This window comes from Malania oleifera, chromosome 7 (assembly GCF_029873635.1).
Source record: "Malania oleifera isolate guangnan ecotype guangnan chromosome 7, ASM2987363v1, whole genome shotgun sequence".
NCBI lineage: Eukaryota > Viridiplantae > Streptophyta > Magnoliopsida > Santalales > Ximeniaceae > Malania > Malania oleifera.
In genome coordinates, this window is record NC_080423.1 from 106333570 (window position 1) to 106348166 (window position 14597).

The window sequence follows — 14597 nt, forward strand, 5'->3', positions numbered from 1 at the left end:
AATCGGATAAGAACAAATATTTTTACAATAAAATATTAAATTAATTATTCTTTGCTCATTCTATGTCATGAATTCAAAAAAATATTTATGTAAAATTCTCTCAATGACTGTAGCACATTTTATTTAATAAATCAAAATCACTCCTCTTAGAAGAGCGTACCACATAAGAACTCTTAGAAGAGTGTACCACATAGGAGAAGTGTTGAAGGAAGGGGCTAGGGATCATTTCTAGTTGAATTTTCTAAAATGGTACTTGAGAGAGAGAGAGATAGATGGTGCGGCCAAGCACAATCCATAAAAAGCATGTAGTTACATAAAGAGTCTCCATGTGGGAGAGGGTGGGGTGCGGGGGAGAAGATGAAATGCCATTCTTTTCATGTTTCTCAGCTCAGTTCATATTTTCTAGTTGAATCAATGCATACTCAACTGACAAAATATGTATAGTTGGCCTCCAACAAAATTCCTCTTAAGATAACTCTCAATATCAAGCAGTTCCTAAATGCCCTAGGCTACAAATATGAATCTCTCTTTTTACATCAAAAAATAAAAATATGATTGGTACATGTCTCTACTGTCAGAAACCCACAATAGCAAATCCCTTCTCTATCGTCATAAATTCTACCTCTATCCCCCTACCTATATAGCTTCAATAGAGCATTTTAGTGTTCAGCCTTCTGAAACCCAACTCTTCCTTAACCAAAAGTGATCCCAAAGACCCAAACCAATACAAAGAACACAACCTTCCTGCCCATCAATGGTTGCCTTTCTAACCCAATCTCTCCCTTGTTTCCCCTTTCCAAGGACTTCGAAGCTTGGTCAAACAAGAGACGGGATGGCATCGTGCCCCGATTAAATAAAATGGGGCGGAAATGGGTAAGCCAACAGTCCTCATAGTCACTCAAGAGAAGCATCGGTATAGTGAAAAACGAACCCAATCAATCAATTTCTCCTTCCTCAACATCATTTACTGGGCCTGGAACATTTTGGGGCTCCCCTTCTTCCTCCTCCTCGTCATCAGCCTTCATGTATAATCCAAGTTGCTCCAAGGGGTTACCATTTCCTTCAAATTTGAAACTTCCCAAACAATTTAAGGAGTGATCCGGGCTCGTTGCATCTCTGAAGGTCGACAACTGTTCGTCAGGTGCAGCCCTCAGCATTTCTAAATCTTCCATGAACTGAGAATTCTCATTAATATCAACAGTCTTTTCCATCTGCAAATGCCCAAAGCTTAGGTCACCATTCACAGTAAACTCTTGCAATTGGCTTCTGCAACAAATAATAAATGTTCACTTTACCTTTAGCAGTGCCTGTCGTGCTGCTTCTCTCTCCAGTTCCCGCTTCCTTTTGGCCTCCGCCACAGCTTCTGCTTCAGCTTTCCTTCGAGCCTCTTCTGCAGCCTTGGCTTCAGCTTGTAACCGAGCTTTTTCTAATCATACCGCAAGGAAAATCATTATTGGAAAGAGGATAGGAACACAAATAGGATCCATCACTTCAATCCCATAAGCAGATAGATGCATCAGACAAAAGAGGGCATCAAAATAAAAGTCAGATGTCAGAAGTATTGAACCTTCTTTTTGCTGCCTCTCAAGCTCCTCCCTTTCAAGCCTTAATTTCTCTGGATCCAACTTCTCGACCTGTATTCAACACATAATGCAACTTGTAAATAATGGTATTCTAAGATCACAGCTAGAAATTGGAAACCTAGAATAACCAACAATATCCCAAAATAGTATCAAACCTTTTCAAGGGTCTTCTCCCGTGCTTTGAGAATGGTGTCAGCAAAACGGCTCCTTAATAAAGCTGCACGGTAGAGCTTTTCGGGGGAGACTTGCCTCTCAGATGGAGCACTCTCCCCTAAAATGTTACAGCATGATGGATGAGATGATGCTCCAAAACTAACAGCAGACACTTTCTTCATGATTTTCATGCTTACCATCTTGACGGTCATCCGTGCCAGTCGAAACCGGCTTGGACTGAGAATTCTGCTCAACTTCGTCTAACCCATTTAAAGATTCTGTGCAACGGCAGGAGTTCGAATCAATATTGACCTTTTTTTTATGGAGGGGTGGGGGTGGGAACAAATCCTCCATCATAGTCCAACCCTCCGTCATAGTCCAACCATATGCAAATATTAAACATAGAACCACAAAACTCACGATTTTCAGTGTCCATATCAGCTAAGCCGCTTCTTTTCTCATTTGCATTTGCTCCAGAACCTAAGATTTCCTAACATAGAGAGAAACAAAGAAAATATCCCCAACTCAGAGAGAGAGAGATGACATTTTTCATGAACACCACCAATACTAAGAAACATTGACATGAATCAGGGATTTAGTCATATGAAGACCTTTGCAGTATGTGCAGGGGCAGAAGCTTCAGCATCATCAGACTCACTCCCTGAACTACTGGCCGAGTCTGAGTCTGAAAAAACACAAAAGCAATAAATACAATTTAAAGCAATAAATACAATTTGAATGAATTGAGGAACAAAAACCAATAAGGATGATAATAACAATGATTAACCTTGAAAAGAATTAACAGATTCATATTTTTAACCAAGATATATACAAACATCCAAATAATTCCATAATTTATAGAAAGGTTGTAAAATGTTGCTACTGGCAGACCCTCTACTTAAAAAGGGATACAGAAAATTTTGCAAAGAAAATAAGCTGATAATGCAGTTATTAACAGTAGCAACAAATGAAATCAAAAAGAATTGGCCACTTTCCTCAACTATAGGCAGATTTCAAATAAAATTTTGTTAAGACATATGCTCAACATTCAGAATCCCAACAAGTTTGATCTTTATGCTTTGGTAGTTCAAAATCTGTCGCATTTGTTCCTTCATTGCTGCTCCTTTTAAGGGTGTGGAATAATTTGTTTGGACCATTTGGAGAGAACTGGGTGGGTCTTGAGCTGGTGGAGCATCTATTGGCCATAACCTTTTTCAGGGTTTGGGAGGAATAGAGATGATGCAGCATTGTGGAAGTGTGAGCTTTTTCCCACATTATGGGACATATGGTTGTAGCAGATTGCAATATATTCTCACGGGAAAGAAAATTTCTTTGCCTATGCTTTGGGATAGGATTCAGTACTTGGCCTCATTGTGGACCTTTGCCGCTGGTTGTTTAAAGGATTATATTTTTCTGCCTTATGCATGACCATAGAGCAGTGCTGTTTGGATATTGTTCTTTTTTTGTTCTTTATGCTCCAAGGAGGCTTTCTTATGTGCCTTTTTGTATTTCCTATCTAATAGAATTTCTTCTTCAGTCCAAAACATTCAGATTCCCAACAAATCTATACGGGAACTCATAAAGAGAGTTCAAAATTTTCTACAAACCAGAAACCTCAAATCCATGAACTCATTCTGCAGTATACTGGTCTGGTCTCTTGATTTTCTTAGATGCCCGACTCAATTTTGAAATCTGCTTTCAGAATACATCTAAAAAATGTGGTTGACATATTGTTTAAGGTGTGCTCTCATCTAAATCTTGAGGCACCTGCAGCTACATGGAGGCATGCCTGCTAGTGTGAATAAATTGTATGCATACAGATTCTCTTCAACCCAACAGCCTACCTAGTTTATCTCGGTATATTGTTTCAAATCAACTTTATTCCTTGTTTACTTATATTTAAATTTTCAAAAAAAACAAAAAAGGATTTTTCTAGATGTATGATAAAATGAGTTTGAAAGCAAATCCACGATGGGAAAACATGTTGCTACTTTTTCTTTTCTTTGTTCTTGTGTGTGTACGGGAAGAAAGGCAGGGCCGTGGGTTAAGAAAAAGAAGCTTTAATAAAAATAGCAAGGAGAGAAAAATACAGAAGCGGAGAAGTCGTCCTCAAAAGATGAGAGAAAAGGAAAAGTCAACATCATCTTATCAAAGTGACCCAGTCTCAATTACCATCCTGAAAAACAGCCAGCGCTATAAGCCCAAAGTGAAGCCAAATACCACTCTCAATCCAAAAGATCCTTCTCTCTTTCCAAAAAATGTTCTAGCATTCCTCTCCATGCAAATTCCCTCCAGCACAAAAGGCAGACCTCCACAGCCTGTCCATATGCTTCCAAAACCAACAAAAAAAAAATACTCAAGAATTAAACTGACTTCAAACAAATCCTTGGAGCTACTCCCACACAGACAAATATATGAACACAAAACTTTAGAAAGATTTGTGCGAATAATCCCCTGATGAATCTCAATTCCAAATTCTTGCATCACCCTTATTGGAATTAACGCTGCAAAGAATTAAACTCCTCCCAACTCTTTATCGCTCAATCCCTTCTAAAATGAAAATCCCACAAGAAAGATCCCTCTCAAAGATTAAAAAAGGGAAGGAAGGTGGAGGGAGTACATTTTAACGTTGTTAAAATATGCTTCTTAGAATTTTTTTTCTCAAGATTGTAATTACTGGAAATTTCAAGCATGCACAAATAACCTTTAGTACACACCACTAGCTGTTTAAGTGAACAGTCAAATCATAACAATTCATCGGCTTCTCTTAAGTTAGAAAGACCCCACATCACCTACCACAAATCCCCTAGAATGACAGGCTTACTTGCAGTCCTTTGAATTTATGATATAGGGGCAAACTTATTTTTAATTCCAGACTCGCTCATTTGAAAAATCTGAGAAGCAGCGTTGAAGAGATTGATTATTCCTATAAAGCTGCAGCCAATAGAAAACTAAGATGCCACAGCATCATTTTTTTAAAGCAGAAATTCTAGAATTTCAGGGGCACCAAGTATTAAAAGAGTAGTTCCTACATGTAATCCAAAAATCAAAGATCGTGTATGCGTCCAAGAACTCTTGCCCAAGTAAATACCTAAGCCACCAATACAAGAAAGCTGTATCAACTCCTTCAAAAATTCTCCTATTTTTCACCACACAACCCAAAAAATGGTGGGAAAGGATAAGGGAGAGGGCTTTCTCCTCTCTATACAAGCATTCACACATCTGGAAGCCCAAAGTTCCTCCCAGCCACAGCCACAGAGAAGCAAAGAAGAGACAACCCAACCACAAATTTCTAGTCCAAAACAGTTTAATAAAATGTAATTCACTGAATCTGCTGCATTTTACATAGAGAACATCATTTCGCCAGGATTAACGTTTATTGAATGTTAATGATGGTCAAGAGTTAAGACCCTTTCCCAAGCTACTTCCAAAGCAAAAAAACCTATTTTGGTTAGAGCAGCCATATTCTGGCTCACTTTCCAAGGAAATTAGCCTTTCCTTCAACAAGATTCACTTGTTCTCGGCCTTTACGGTAAGGATTTTAGCGGGAAACAGCCACCAGTATTCAAAATCCAAATTGGCCTATAATACACATCAAAGAAAAGAGAGAACAATCTCAGCCCCACCCTAGACATCTCTTTCAAAGGAAAAGTTTCAATTGACTTCACGTGTAGAGGAACATCCTTGTTTCAAGCACTTAGGAAAATGAGTCTTCAAAAGGATGTCTCCACACCAAAGATCATGCCAAAAATATATTGCCTCCATCCCCCCCCCCCCCGGCCAATCAAAATGACGCAAAGCAAATATGCTATCATACTTTCTTATCCACCTCAAACCCCCACTCCATATGGTTCCCTTCTAGCCATAGTGATCCACCCATCATTATTAGTCATATTTGGCACAGTAGTGCTATGGGGTAACAAGCCCGTGACCATCAAGGGCCCACATAGCGACATCAGGGAAGGAGAAAAGAGTTGTGGTCCCCATGCACTTCCTTCTCTAATGCTGGTACATGGGCCCATGATGCCATGAGCCTACGATCCCAAGTGTTCTAGTATATGGAAAAACAAATTATCAAAAGAAAAAACTTATCTCTAGGCCAACAACCATTAAGCAACTTCTCTGATTTTGCCCCTATGGGTAGGGGTTTACTCAATTCTTATTGGTTCGATTTTGACGCAAACCGATAACCAAACTGAAAAAATCGATTTTCAAAATATAAATCAAAATTGAACCATACACCAACGGTTTAGTGTAACCGTAAACCGAATTTTTACAATTCGGTTCAAATTCAACTAAATTTTTAATATAAAAATTTATATTAAAAAAAAATAAAAAAGATTTGCAAGCCCAAAAAAGTTCGAACCTAAATCAAGCCCATCTAAATGTAGACAAGGCCCAAGGGTGGCCAGCCAACTATAATGGAGGGCCTAACTCGGTGCAATGATAGAAATGCTAGATGGACTTTTATGTAGGAAGGGAGGGAGATTCTATTCTTCCTCCAACCAATGTGGGACAAAGGTTCCCCTAGGCCAAGTCCCCAACCTAATTGCCAGATCTTCCACTCCACTACACTCGTCCCACATCGCCATAATGAGGATTTTGAGAGTCAAGCATCTTATATAAAATCCTTTCCCACTCCCTTGAGCAAGTTCAACAACAATCTAGATTTAATTAGTCAAAAATATTAATTAATAAAATAAAGTATTAAATGGTTTCAATTATATAATTAAAGAAATAACATATTTCGTAGTACACACATACATATGGTATTAAAAATAATCATTTTAAAATTATAATCGGTTTTCGGTTTTTGGGTTCAGTTTTTAAGTGAAACCGAAGACCGAAATACCCAACTGAAGTTTCAAACGGTTCGGTTTCGGTCCGATTCTCGATTTTTTGGTAAATTTTGTACACCCCTACCTATGGGTCACACCAAAGGAGGAGCATCAAGACTGTTAACCTCTCTCAAAAGAGATTCTTAGTTTGAACATCTCCAAAAAGACGAGACAACCCAAACACCAAAAATTTTTAGTCCAAAGCATTTTAATAAAATGTAATTCACTAAATTTGCTGCAGTTTAAATATATTGAGTCTTCAAAGGGATGTCTCCACACCAAAAGATCATGCCAAAAATATATTGCCTCCATTGAACCATCAAAATGACGAAAAGCAAATGTCCACCTCAAAACCCCCCACTCCATATGGCGCCCTTCCATCCATAGTGATCCACTCGTTCTTATTAGTCAATATTTGGCACCGTAGTGTTGTAGGGTCATGGGCCCATGACCATCAAGGGCCCACATGGCAACATCAGAGAAGGAGAAAAGGGGTTGTGCCCCCCATGCACTTCCCTCTCAATGTTGGCACATGGGACCATGATGCCACGGGCCCATGACCCTAAGTATTTTCCTATTTGGCAACAAAGAAAGTTATCAAAAGAAGAAACTTATCTCTTGGCCACCAACCATTAAGCAACTTCTCTGATTTTGCCCTTATGGATGACAAAGAGAGAGATAGAAGGGGAGGAACTTCTTAGTTTGTTCAACAAGGAGGAGCATCAAGACTGTTAACCTCTCTCAAAAGAGATACCTAGTATGGACATTTGCAAAAACATCTCTATTCCAAGCCTTCAATTATTTCCTTAAGGCTTTCAATTTCATTGCCCACAATGAAGCTAAGAAAATTCTAACTTGAAAAATTTCCCACCAATTAAAATAAAATATTTAAATCTTTCATTTTGAGCCACATGTTTCCAAAGCAAAGAAAAGGTGTGGAGCCTACCTAACTATACAAGTCTCAAGAAGATTCGGACGGTGCTCAGGGATTGTCCTAGGAAAGTTTCAATAGAAATTTTGAAAAAAACAACCAAGCCTAAAAATTCCACTAGTTGAGGTTAGCAATATGAATCCTGTTTTGCTGTTCTACACAATCTAGAGCAATATCCTTAAATATATGGAGAATCCTCCAAGACTTGATCAAGCAAAAGATCAACCTACAAGTGGGAGATCAAAGAGCGCATCTACATTCAAAAAGATCAAGAGTTCCCTCAAACAAGTTTTCTATAGGAGAACCCCACTTCTTTCAAGGGAGTAAATAAGTAAACTAAAATCACCTCCCAAGACCCAAGGGCAATCCTCAATAGCCTTTATGCCTAAAAACACTCATTCCGTAGAAGTTCCACTGTTTCTTCGTAGCCTATAAATCTCATAAAACTAAGTAAAATTATCCTCCAAAGTTCTAAACAAGAAAGTAACATAGAAGCTCCTTGCCTAGCCATCCATTAATACCACCCCATCATCTATAAAAGAATGACAATGCAACCAGCAGCTCCTGCAACCCCATCCATATAGCTAATAATATGCATGTCTATTGACTTTCATTTTGGTCTCTTGCAGACAAACAATGATAGTCTTCCACTCCTAAAGGAAAATTTTCAGCACAGCCTTTTTGCTCTGATAATTTCTACCCATAGCTTCCCAAGTGATAAGCCAAAAAATTCTAAGCACCGTAGAGGACTCATATCCAAATTCTACAACCCAGCTAACCAATCAAATTTAACTGCTCTCTCTTCTCCTGTTCCTTCTACCTCTTCATTCCCCTTTATTTTTTTATTTAACTTTTTTTAGTACTAGTTCTACAATAATAGAACCAAAGCCAATGCCACAATTTCTCAAATGGTATCAAACAGTCTTGTTCGTACATACTAATAATTGCTCATCATGTAGGAGAAATTAGTATTTGTTCATCACAAGGGAGAAAATGAATTATGTAAAGATATCAATTTGACTGATAAGAGGATTAAGGATAAGTTCTCTTATCATCTAGGTTCTTATTATTATATGGTGTTTAGTAAATTCTACATTTTTTCATAATTATGTTGTTAGATTAAATATATAGAGTTAATTAAATATAATGTAAGGGAACTGATATCCCTGTGTATAGGGTGTAGAAAAATTGCCGAAAATCAAACCAAAATCAAATGCAGTTCGGTTTTTTGGTTCCCCAGTTTCTATTTCGGTTCTCAAAAAAATAAATTTTTAGTTTCGGTTTCAAAACATAACTGAACCGAAAAAATCGAAAAAAGGATTTAAATAAAAAACTAATATATAAATTAATATAATTAATTAATATATATATCATATATCCGCCTTGGGAGTGGGGGACTAGGTATGGGCGTACAAAATTTTTAAATGATTATTTTTAATATTGTATATATGTGAACTATAAAATATATTATTTCTTCATTTATAAAATTAAAACCATTTAATACTTTATTTAATTAATTAATTTTTTTAACTAATTAAATATGGGTTGTTGACCTTGCTCAAGGATAAGGAAGGAGTGGGAATGGGATTTATACAAGATGCATGACTCTCAAAATTCTCATTTTGGTGATGTAGGACAAGTGTTGTGGAGGGGAAGTTGGGGTGGGGACTTGGCCTGGGGGAACCTTTGTCCCACATTGGTTGGAGGAAGAATAGAAGCTCCCTCCCTTCCCATATAAAAGCCCATCTAGCCTTCCTATCATTGGCATTGAGTAAGGCCCTTCATTCTAGTTGTCTGGATGGGCAACCCATAGGCCTTGTCTACATTCAGAAGGGCTTGATTTAGGTTTGGGCTCTTTTGGGCTTGCAAATCTATTTTATATTTTTTTAAATATAAGTTTTATATTAAAAATCGAGTAAAACCAAACCAAACCATAAAAATTCAGTTTATGGTTACACTAAACCGTCGGTGTATGGTTTGATTTCGGTTTTAGATTTTGAAAACCGATTTTTTCAGTTCGGTTATCAGTTTTGACCAAAACCAATAAGAACAGAGTACACCCCTACCTGTGTATGTGCACTCTACATATATTTTGGATTGTACATCAAACTTCCATAATAACTGTCATCATTGTAATTTGCCTTCAATTAAATAAGTTAAGAGTTGCACACATGGTAACTGGCAACTGCACCTTATAATATGGCACCATCCCCTATGGGGCATGATTTTCAACTATAAAATTTTAATTGATTAGTAAAAAAAATTCTTTCATGCTTATTAAAGATTGAAATACAAATATATACTATTTTAATGTTATTTTGTGTATGCATTGAATCAACATGCCAATATCTAGACACAGTTGGACTCCTGACCCACAGGCCGCAACAAAAGCATGTCCACAACTTTCAAACTTATTATGCAACACCCAAATAGATGGTTCATTGTTCATAATCAAGACCAACCATGAATATAAGATTAGAATAGCTCGGCATATGCATCAAACAAATAGTGGACTTCTCAGCAGGTAGAGTTCACAGCCTAAAAAATGTTCACATCTAATACAAGACTCCACTCCACATTAGAAAAGGTTATTTCTATAGCTTGAACTTTCACTCTTCTCACTGAGGCATTGAGTAGAGTCCACAGCCACACCCAAGAAAAATACTTTCCGTCAAAGGTCCCAATACCACAGGCTCTTGTTTGAACTAGATTTGCCAAGAATGGTTCAAAACGCTGTAGGTAAAAAAAGAAACACTTTGGTATTTCACCCATCTTGACCTTCAATTTTTATGTCTTATATCCAAACTTTGATGTTATATCCAAACTTCGATGTGAAAGAAACCAATAAGCTTCCGCCAAAAGGACAAGCGTAACCCCATCTATACGGGATGAGACACTAAAGAATTCCTCAGTTCAACAATTAATTGACTACTAATGCCAAATTAGTATTCAGTCAACATTCAAAACAGAGGAAAGACATTCAAAAGTAGATCATATTTAATGAAAGGGGGTATTATGATGCCACAGAAAGAAAAAAATGACTAGCGTGTGACAATCTTCGACTGTACAGCATAAAAATATCCTGCATGTTAACTTTATGGGGAGTTCCTATTATGACTAATCTGCAACAATCTTTGGATAAAAAGAATTATTAAAACATCCTGCAGTTTGTCTTCAAGTGATGTTCCTGTCATATAGGATAAAAATTTTTAAAAGAAAAAAGCATGATTCCAAAATTGTGTTGGCAGGGAAAGAATAGCATTGCCGAATCATGTTCTCTTTCTTGTGGGAGTGATTCATGATATTTTTAGGGTAAAAGACACATTACTCCCTTGAGGTGAAAAGGCATGAAACGGCCCCAATATTTAAAAAAAAAATTCTAGGGAACCCCCCCCCACCCCCCAAAAGGTGTCAAATTTTCCAACCTCCAGTTTACCAAAAAGACAGAGATCTCCCCTTCTATTTGGCCAAAAAAGGTATAAGTATCCCAAAAGTCAATTATCAAGGGAGGTTTTTGTAGGATTTCTAAAACCTTAGGGGAGGTCTAGAATTTCTGAAACATCAAGGGAGGTCCACATCTTTCTGCTAAACCTAAAGGGAGGTCAGTGTCCTTTGCACTATTTCTTAACTAATTCCTAACAGAGTTCTGCTTTTAAATCTATTAACATAACCAAAGAATTTTCAAAAATTAAAGCTCTACATCTTGAAGTTTAAAAAATAAAATTAAGGGGAAAACTTGTGAAAGGATTACAGAAACACAAACCACTAGATGAAGAACCTGATTCGCTGCTGGAGCTACTTGAACTACTATATTTACTGTTCCTAAGAGCTGTGTCTTTTTCTATCTCCACTGGAGGGTAGCCCGAAACAGGAGGATCATTGCCACCAATATCTACATCCTCGTCAACAGGGTCATTGCCTGAAAATATACTTGGGATGAAAATCAACAAGCTAAACAAAGTATCCTACAAAAATATTTTTAAAAAATAAAATAAATAAAGAGCAAAGTCCCTCCACATTTCAAATACTATCAACATTGTAAATAATGCATTCAAATGAAAGCAAAAATAACCTTTGCATGGTTGCATTGAAGAGTTGCTAAATCCAGACTCGTTAAGAACCTGCAGCCAGAAAAAATATATACACAAGTCAACAGTTAGATATGCATGGCAGATATCTAAGTCGCATGCTGCGCACACACATTAACACACACACACACACACACACACGGACAGACCTCCATTTCACAAGGTTCAACTTTCTCCTGCTTCTTCTGTTTCTCCAGCAAATAATCATCTAAAAGCTTCCGTAAAGCTAACAAGGTATCATCACTAAGAGCATCAATGTCAATCTCAATCTCATCTTCACCTGTTTGGCTTTCGCTGAAACTATGCTCCTTTAAGAAATCAACAATGCTATCCGGCAATTCTCCCAGCAAAGCTTCCAGCTCCGTGCTTAAAGCATGCTTCTCCTCATCAGTAATGACCCTTTTAAGAGGCTCGGGCTTGACTTTATGGTCTGATGGCGTGGTTTTCTTCTTTTTCAGGGGTGGTGCAGCAGATTCAGTTTCTAAGTCAACAACTGAAGTTGAAGGCACCAACTCTACACCACCAGTTACAGGAAGCTTTTTCTCTATGGGTTTCCACCTAACTTCAAAGAACTTACTAAGCGTCTCAGCCATTAAGTGGACGTCATTACCAGGTGGATTATAAGTCAATGCATTTGAAAAAGTAAGCCTCACATCTGCAGCGAACTCTGTTGGACTTGAATATCGACCTGAGGCAATCTTGCTTTTCACAGTGCCCAAATCCATAGGATGCTTAATGACAGTAAAGTAATCAGGAATGTTTAACTTCACTATATCAACAGGAGTGTTGAAAACCCAGCCATACTGATGTGACATCAGGCGATTTAGCAATGTCTCACATTGTTTCATCAACATAGGATTTGAAGATGTAACTGATGCAGCCTGCTTCACTGAATCAAGCCGCCCAGCTACACCGCGCTTTGTGCTGGGACCATTACGTGCCGGTGGACCACGTTTCTTCTCTTGTGTATTTGCTTCAGATGGCCTTTGGAAACTCTCTTGAGAAGGCCTCTTTTTTCCATTGCTGCAACTACGAATATCACCCGAGGGCGATAAAGCCACAGCATTTGAGCTCAACGAAGCAACTCTCTTCTGAAGGACCCGAACCTGTTCAAGCTCTGTTCTCAACCTCAAATCTAAATCCCTTCGTTCAGACCGTGACATCTTTGAGAATGACAGAACTTGTAAGGGGACACCAAAATTATCACATCCATCTGCATTCAAACTAATGCACTTCCTTTTAGGGGCACAGGAATCCTCAGACGCAGTCATCTCCGTTTCAACTCGTCCAGAACTCCCAAACCCTTCCGATTCCCCCATTGTCTCCACAGCATGACGGTAATCCGGAACAAATCCAGAGGACAAATGTCCCTTAGAGAATTTCCGTGTTTTCCCCATCATTTGTGATAGTGAACACTTTCTTGACTCCTTCTGCCCAGTGTACTCTATGGGAACAGTTGGTGCCATAAGATCAACCCCCAATATCTGCACATGTCAACTTCTGACAATTAGATTTATACCCTGACCTCAAACTTCAGACACCCAGATTGGAAAAAACATAAATTCATGCCAGTATATATCCTTCACGTTAGAGTATAGTTAATTTCAAATCTTTTATCACGCTTAATTCTTTATTTTTCTTTTTTCATTGCATCCCATCAGCATCGGCCGTTTCCTTCTTCCCCACAATATTGAGAGTCAAATTTAAAATTTTCCCTCACAATAAAGTCCAATTTGACATCCAGCAGCACGACTTCAAAATCTCCACAATCATTCAATAATTTCTCTCAATTTTGACAAACAAACAGAAGCATAATCAAATATCCAAAAAAATATTAAAAACCCTAGTTCCAACACATTCACTGATTCAGTTCAAACAATGCAAACCCCGCAAGTCCCAAAGACCGTAAAACGATCACGCCCCTAAAAAGTTCGTATTTTTGTGTCGCTCAAGAAACTCAAAAGAAAACTCCTTTGTTGCTACAGGTCGAAAACTCCTCACAACAAAGGCAATTATATATTCAACGACGCAAATAAGTGTTAGAAAGATATACACGAACGAATCCTAAGCCGAGTCGAGCATAAACCGCACAGAGAAAACCCTAGATCGACGGAGATACCCCGAGAAAGAAGCTAAACAAATCTGATCGCGACGATTAAAAGAATGCTTCAATTGAAAACCCTAGAAATCCTTCGCAAGAATCCAATTCAAAACCTGGATCTCGAGCAGAAGAGCCGTTGGGCGTGCCGTACGAAACCCTAGAAACCCCTTCGTAATTCTCTTCCAGAGTGAGAAAAAAAATGAGAGAGAGGGGGAGAAGGCTTTTTAGAGAGAGAGACGAAGCCAAAGCGAGCGAGAGAGAGAGAGCTAAAATCTGAGATGGCTAGGTTAGTTTGCTCCTCTACTTAAAGGCCCAGTGCCTGACTCGCCCGCCGCGAGCCAATTAATCGCCACCGTTCAATTCCCGACTCTGCATAATCTAAGGGCTATCGCGCATTCCTATTTCGAACCGTCCGATCTAGATCCGACGGCGGAAATTATTCCCGACCACTGTGTTCAGACCGTATTTATTAATTAAAATTCAGGTTAGACCTATTATTAAATTCAATTATTGGAAAAAGAGTCGTCGTTTGTACACTCTCTCGCGGATGTAAACGTGCTTTACTCGCTTTCTGAAGGGAAGTTTGTTTAGAAGGACACGTTGCTGCTGCATAAGGCGAGTGTTCTACATATTGTACTCTCAAAAAACATAAAGATTTCACCTAGGCATCATCCACGTGTTTTTTTGACTTTTTACCGCCACTTATCGCGGTAAGTTAGCTATTTAGGATTTGGCTCTCACGTGCTTTAATTTGATATTGCGGGCGGTTTTAATTACTCCCTTTGTCTTTTATAATTATTATTTTTGTTTGATAAATTTAGAAATTATAATTTTATAAAATAAAATAAAATAAATTTTAATATGATTAATTTTATATCAAAAATTCACCTAAAATTTTTAAAT

The 14597-nt window shown here is 38.0% G+C and overlaps 1 protein-coding gene across 5 annotated transcripts; it reads right to left on the reverse strand.

The window, feature by feature from the left end:
* Positions 1-439: 439 nt before the first annotated feature.
* On the reverse strand, positions 440-13974 carry LOC131159344 (transcription factor GTE10-like). Of its 5 annotated transcripts, none has more exons than XM_058114197.1 (11): positions 13808-13974; positions 11743-13077; positions 11578-11626; positions 11269-11424; positions 2348-2421; positions 2157-2226; positions 1934-2014; positions 1739-1854; positions 1568-1634; positions 1296-1426; positions 440-1211 (listed from the first exon to the last, which is right to left on the reverse strand). In XM_058114197.1, the coding sequence occupies exons 2-11, from the start codon at positions 13057-13059 to the stop codon at positions 936-938; spliced, it is 2337 nt and encodes a 778-aa protein (XP_057970180.1). In that variant the 5' UTR covers positions 13060-13077; positions 13808-13974; the 3' UTR covers positions 440-935. The 5 variants fall into 5 exon arrangements, with proteins under 5 accessions (XP_057970180.1, XP_057970178.1, XP_057970182.1 ...); XM_058114195.1 differs by having other exon boundaries at positions 13647-13972; XM_058114199.1 differs by having other exon boundaries at positions 11284-11424; positions 13808-13954.
* Positions 13975-14597: the final 623 nt, after the last annotated feature.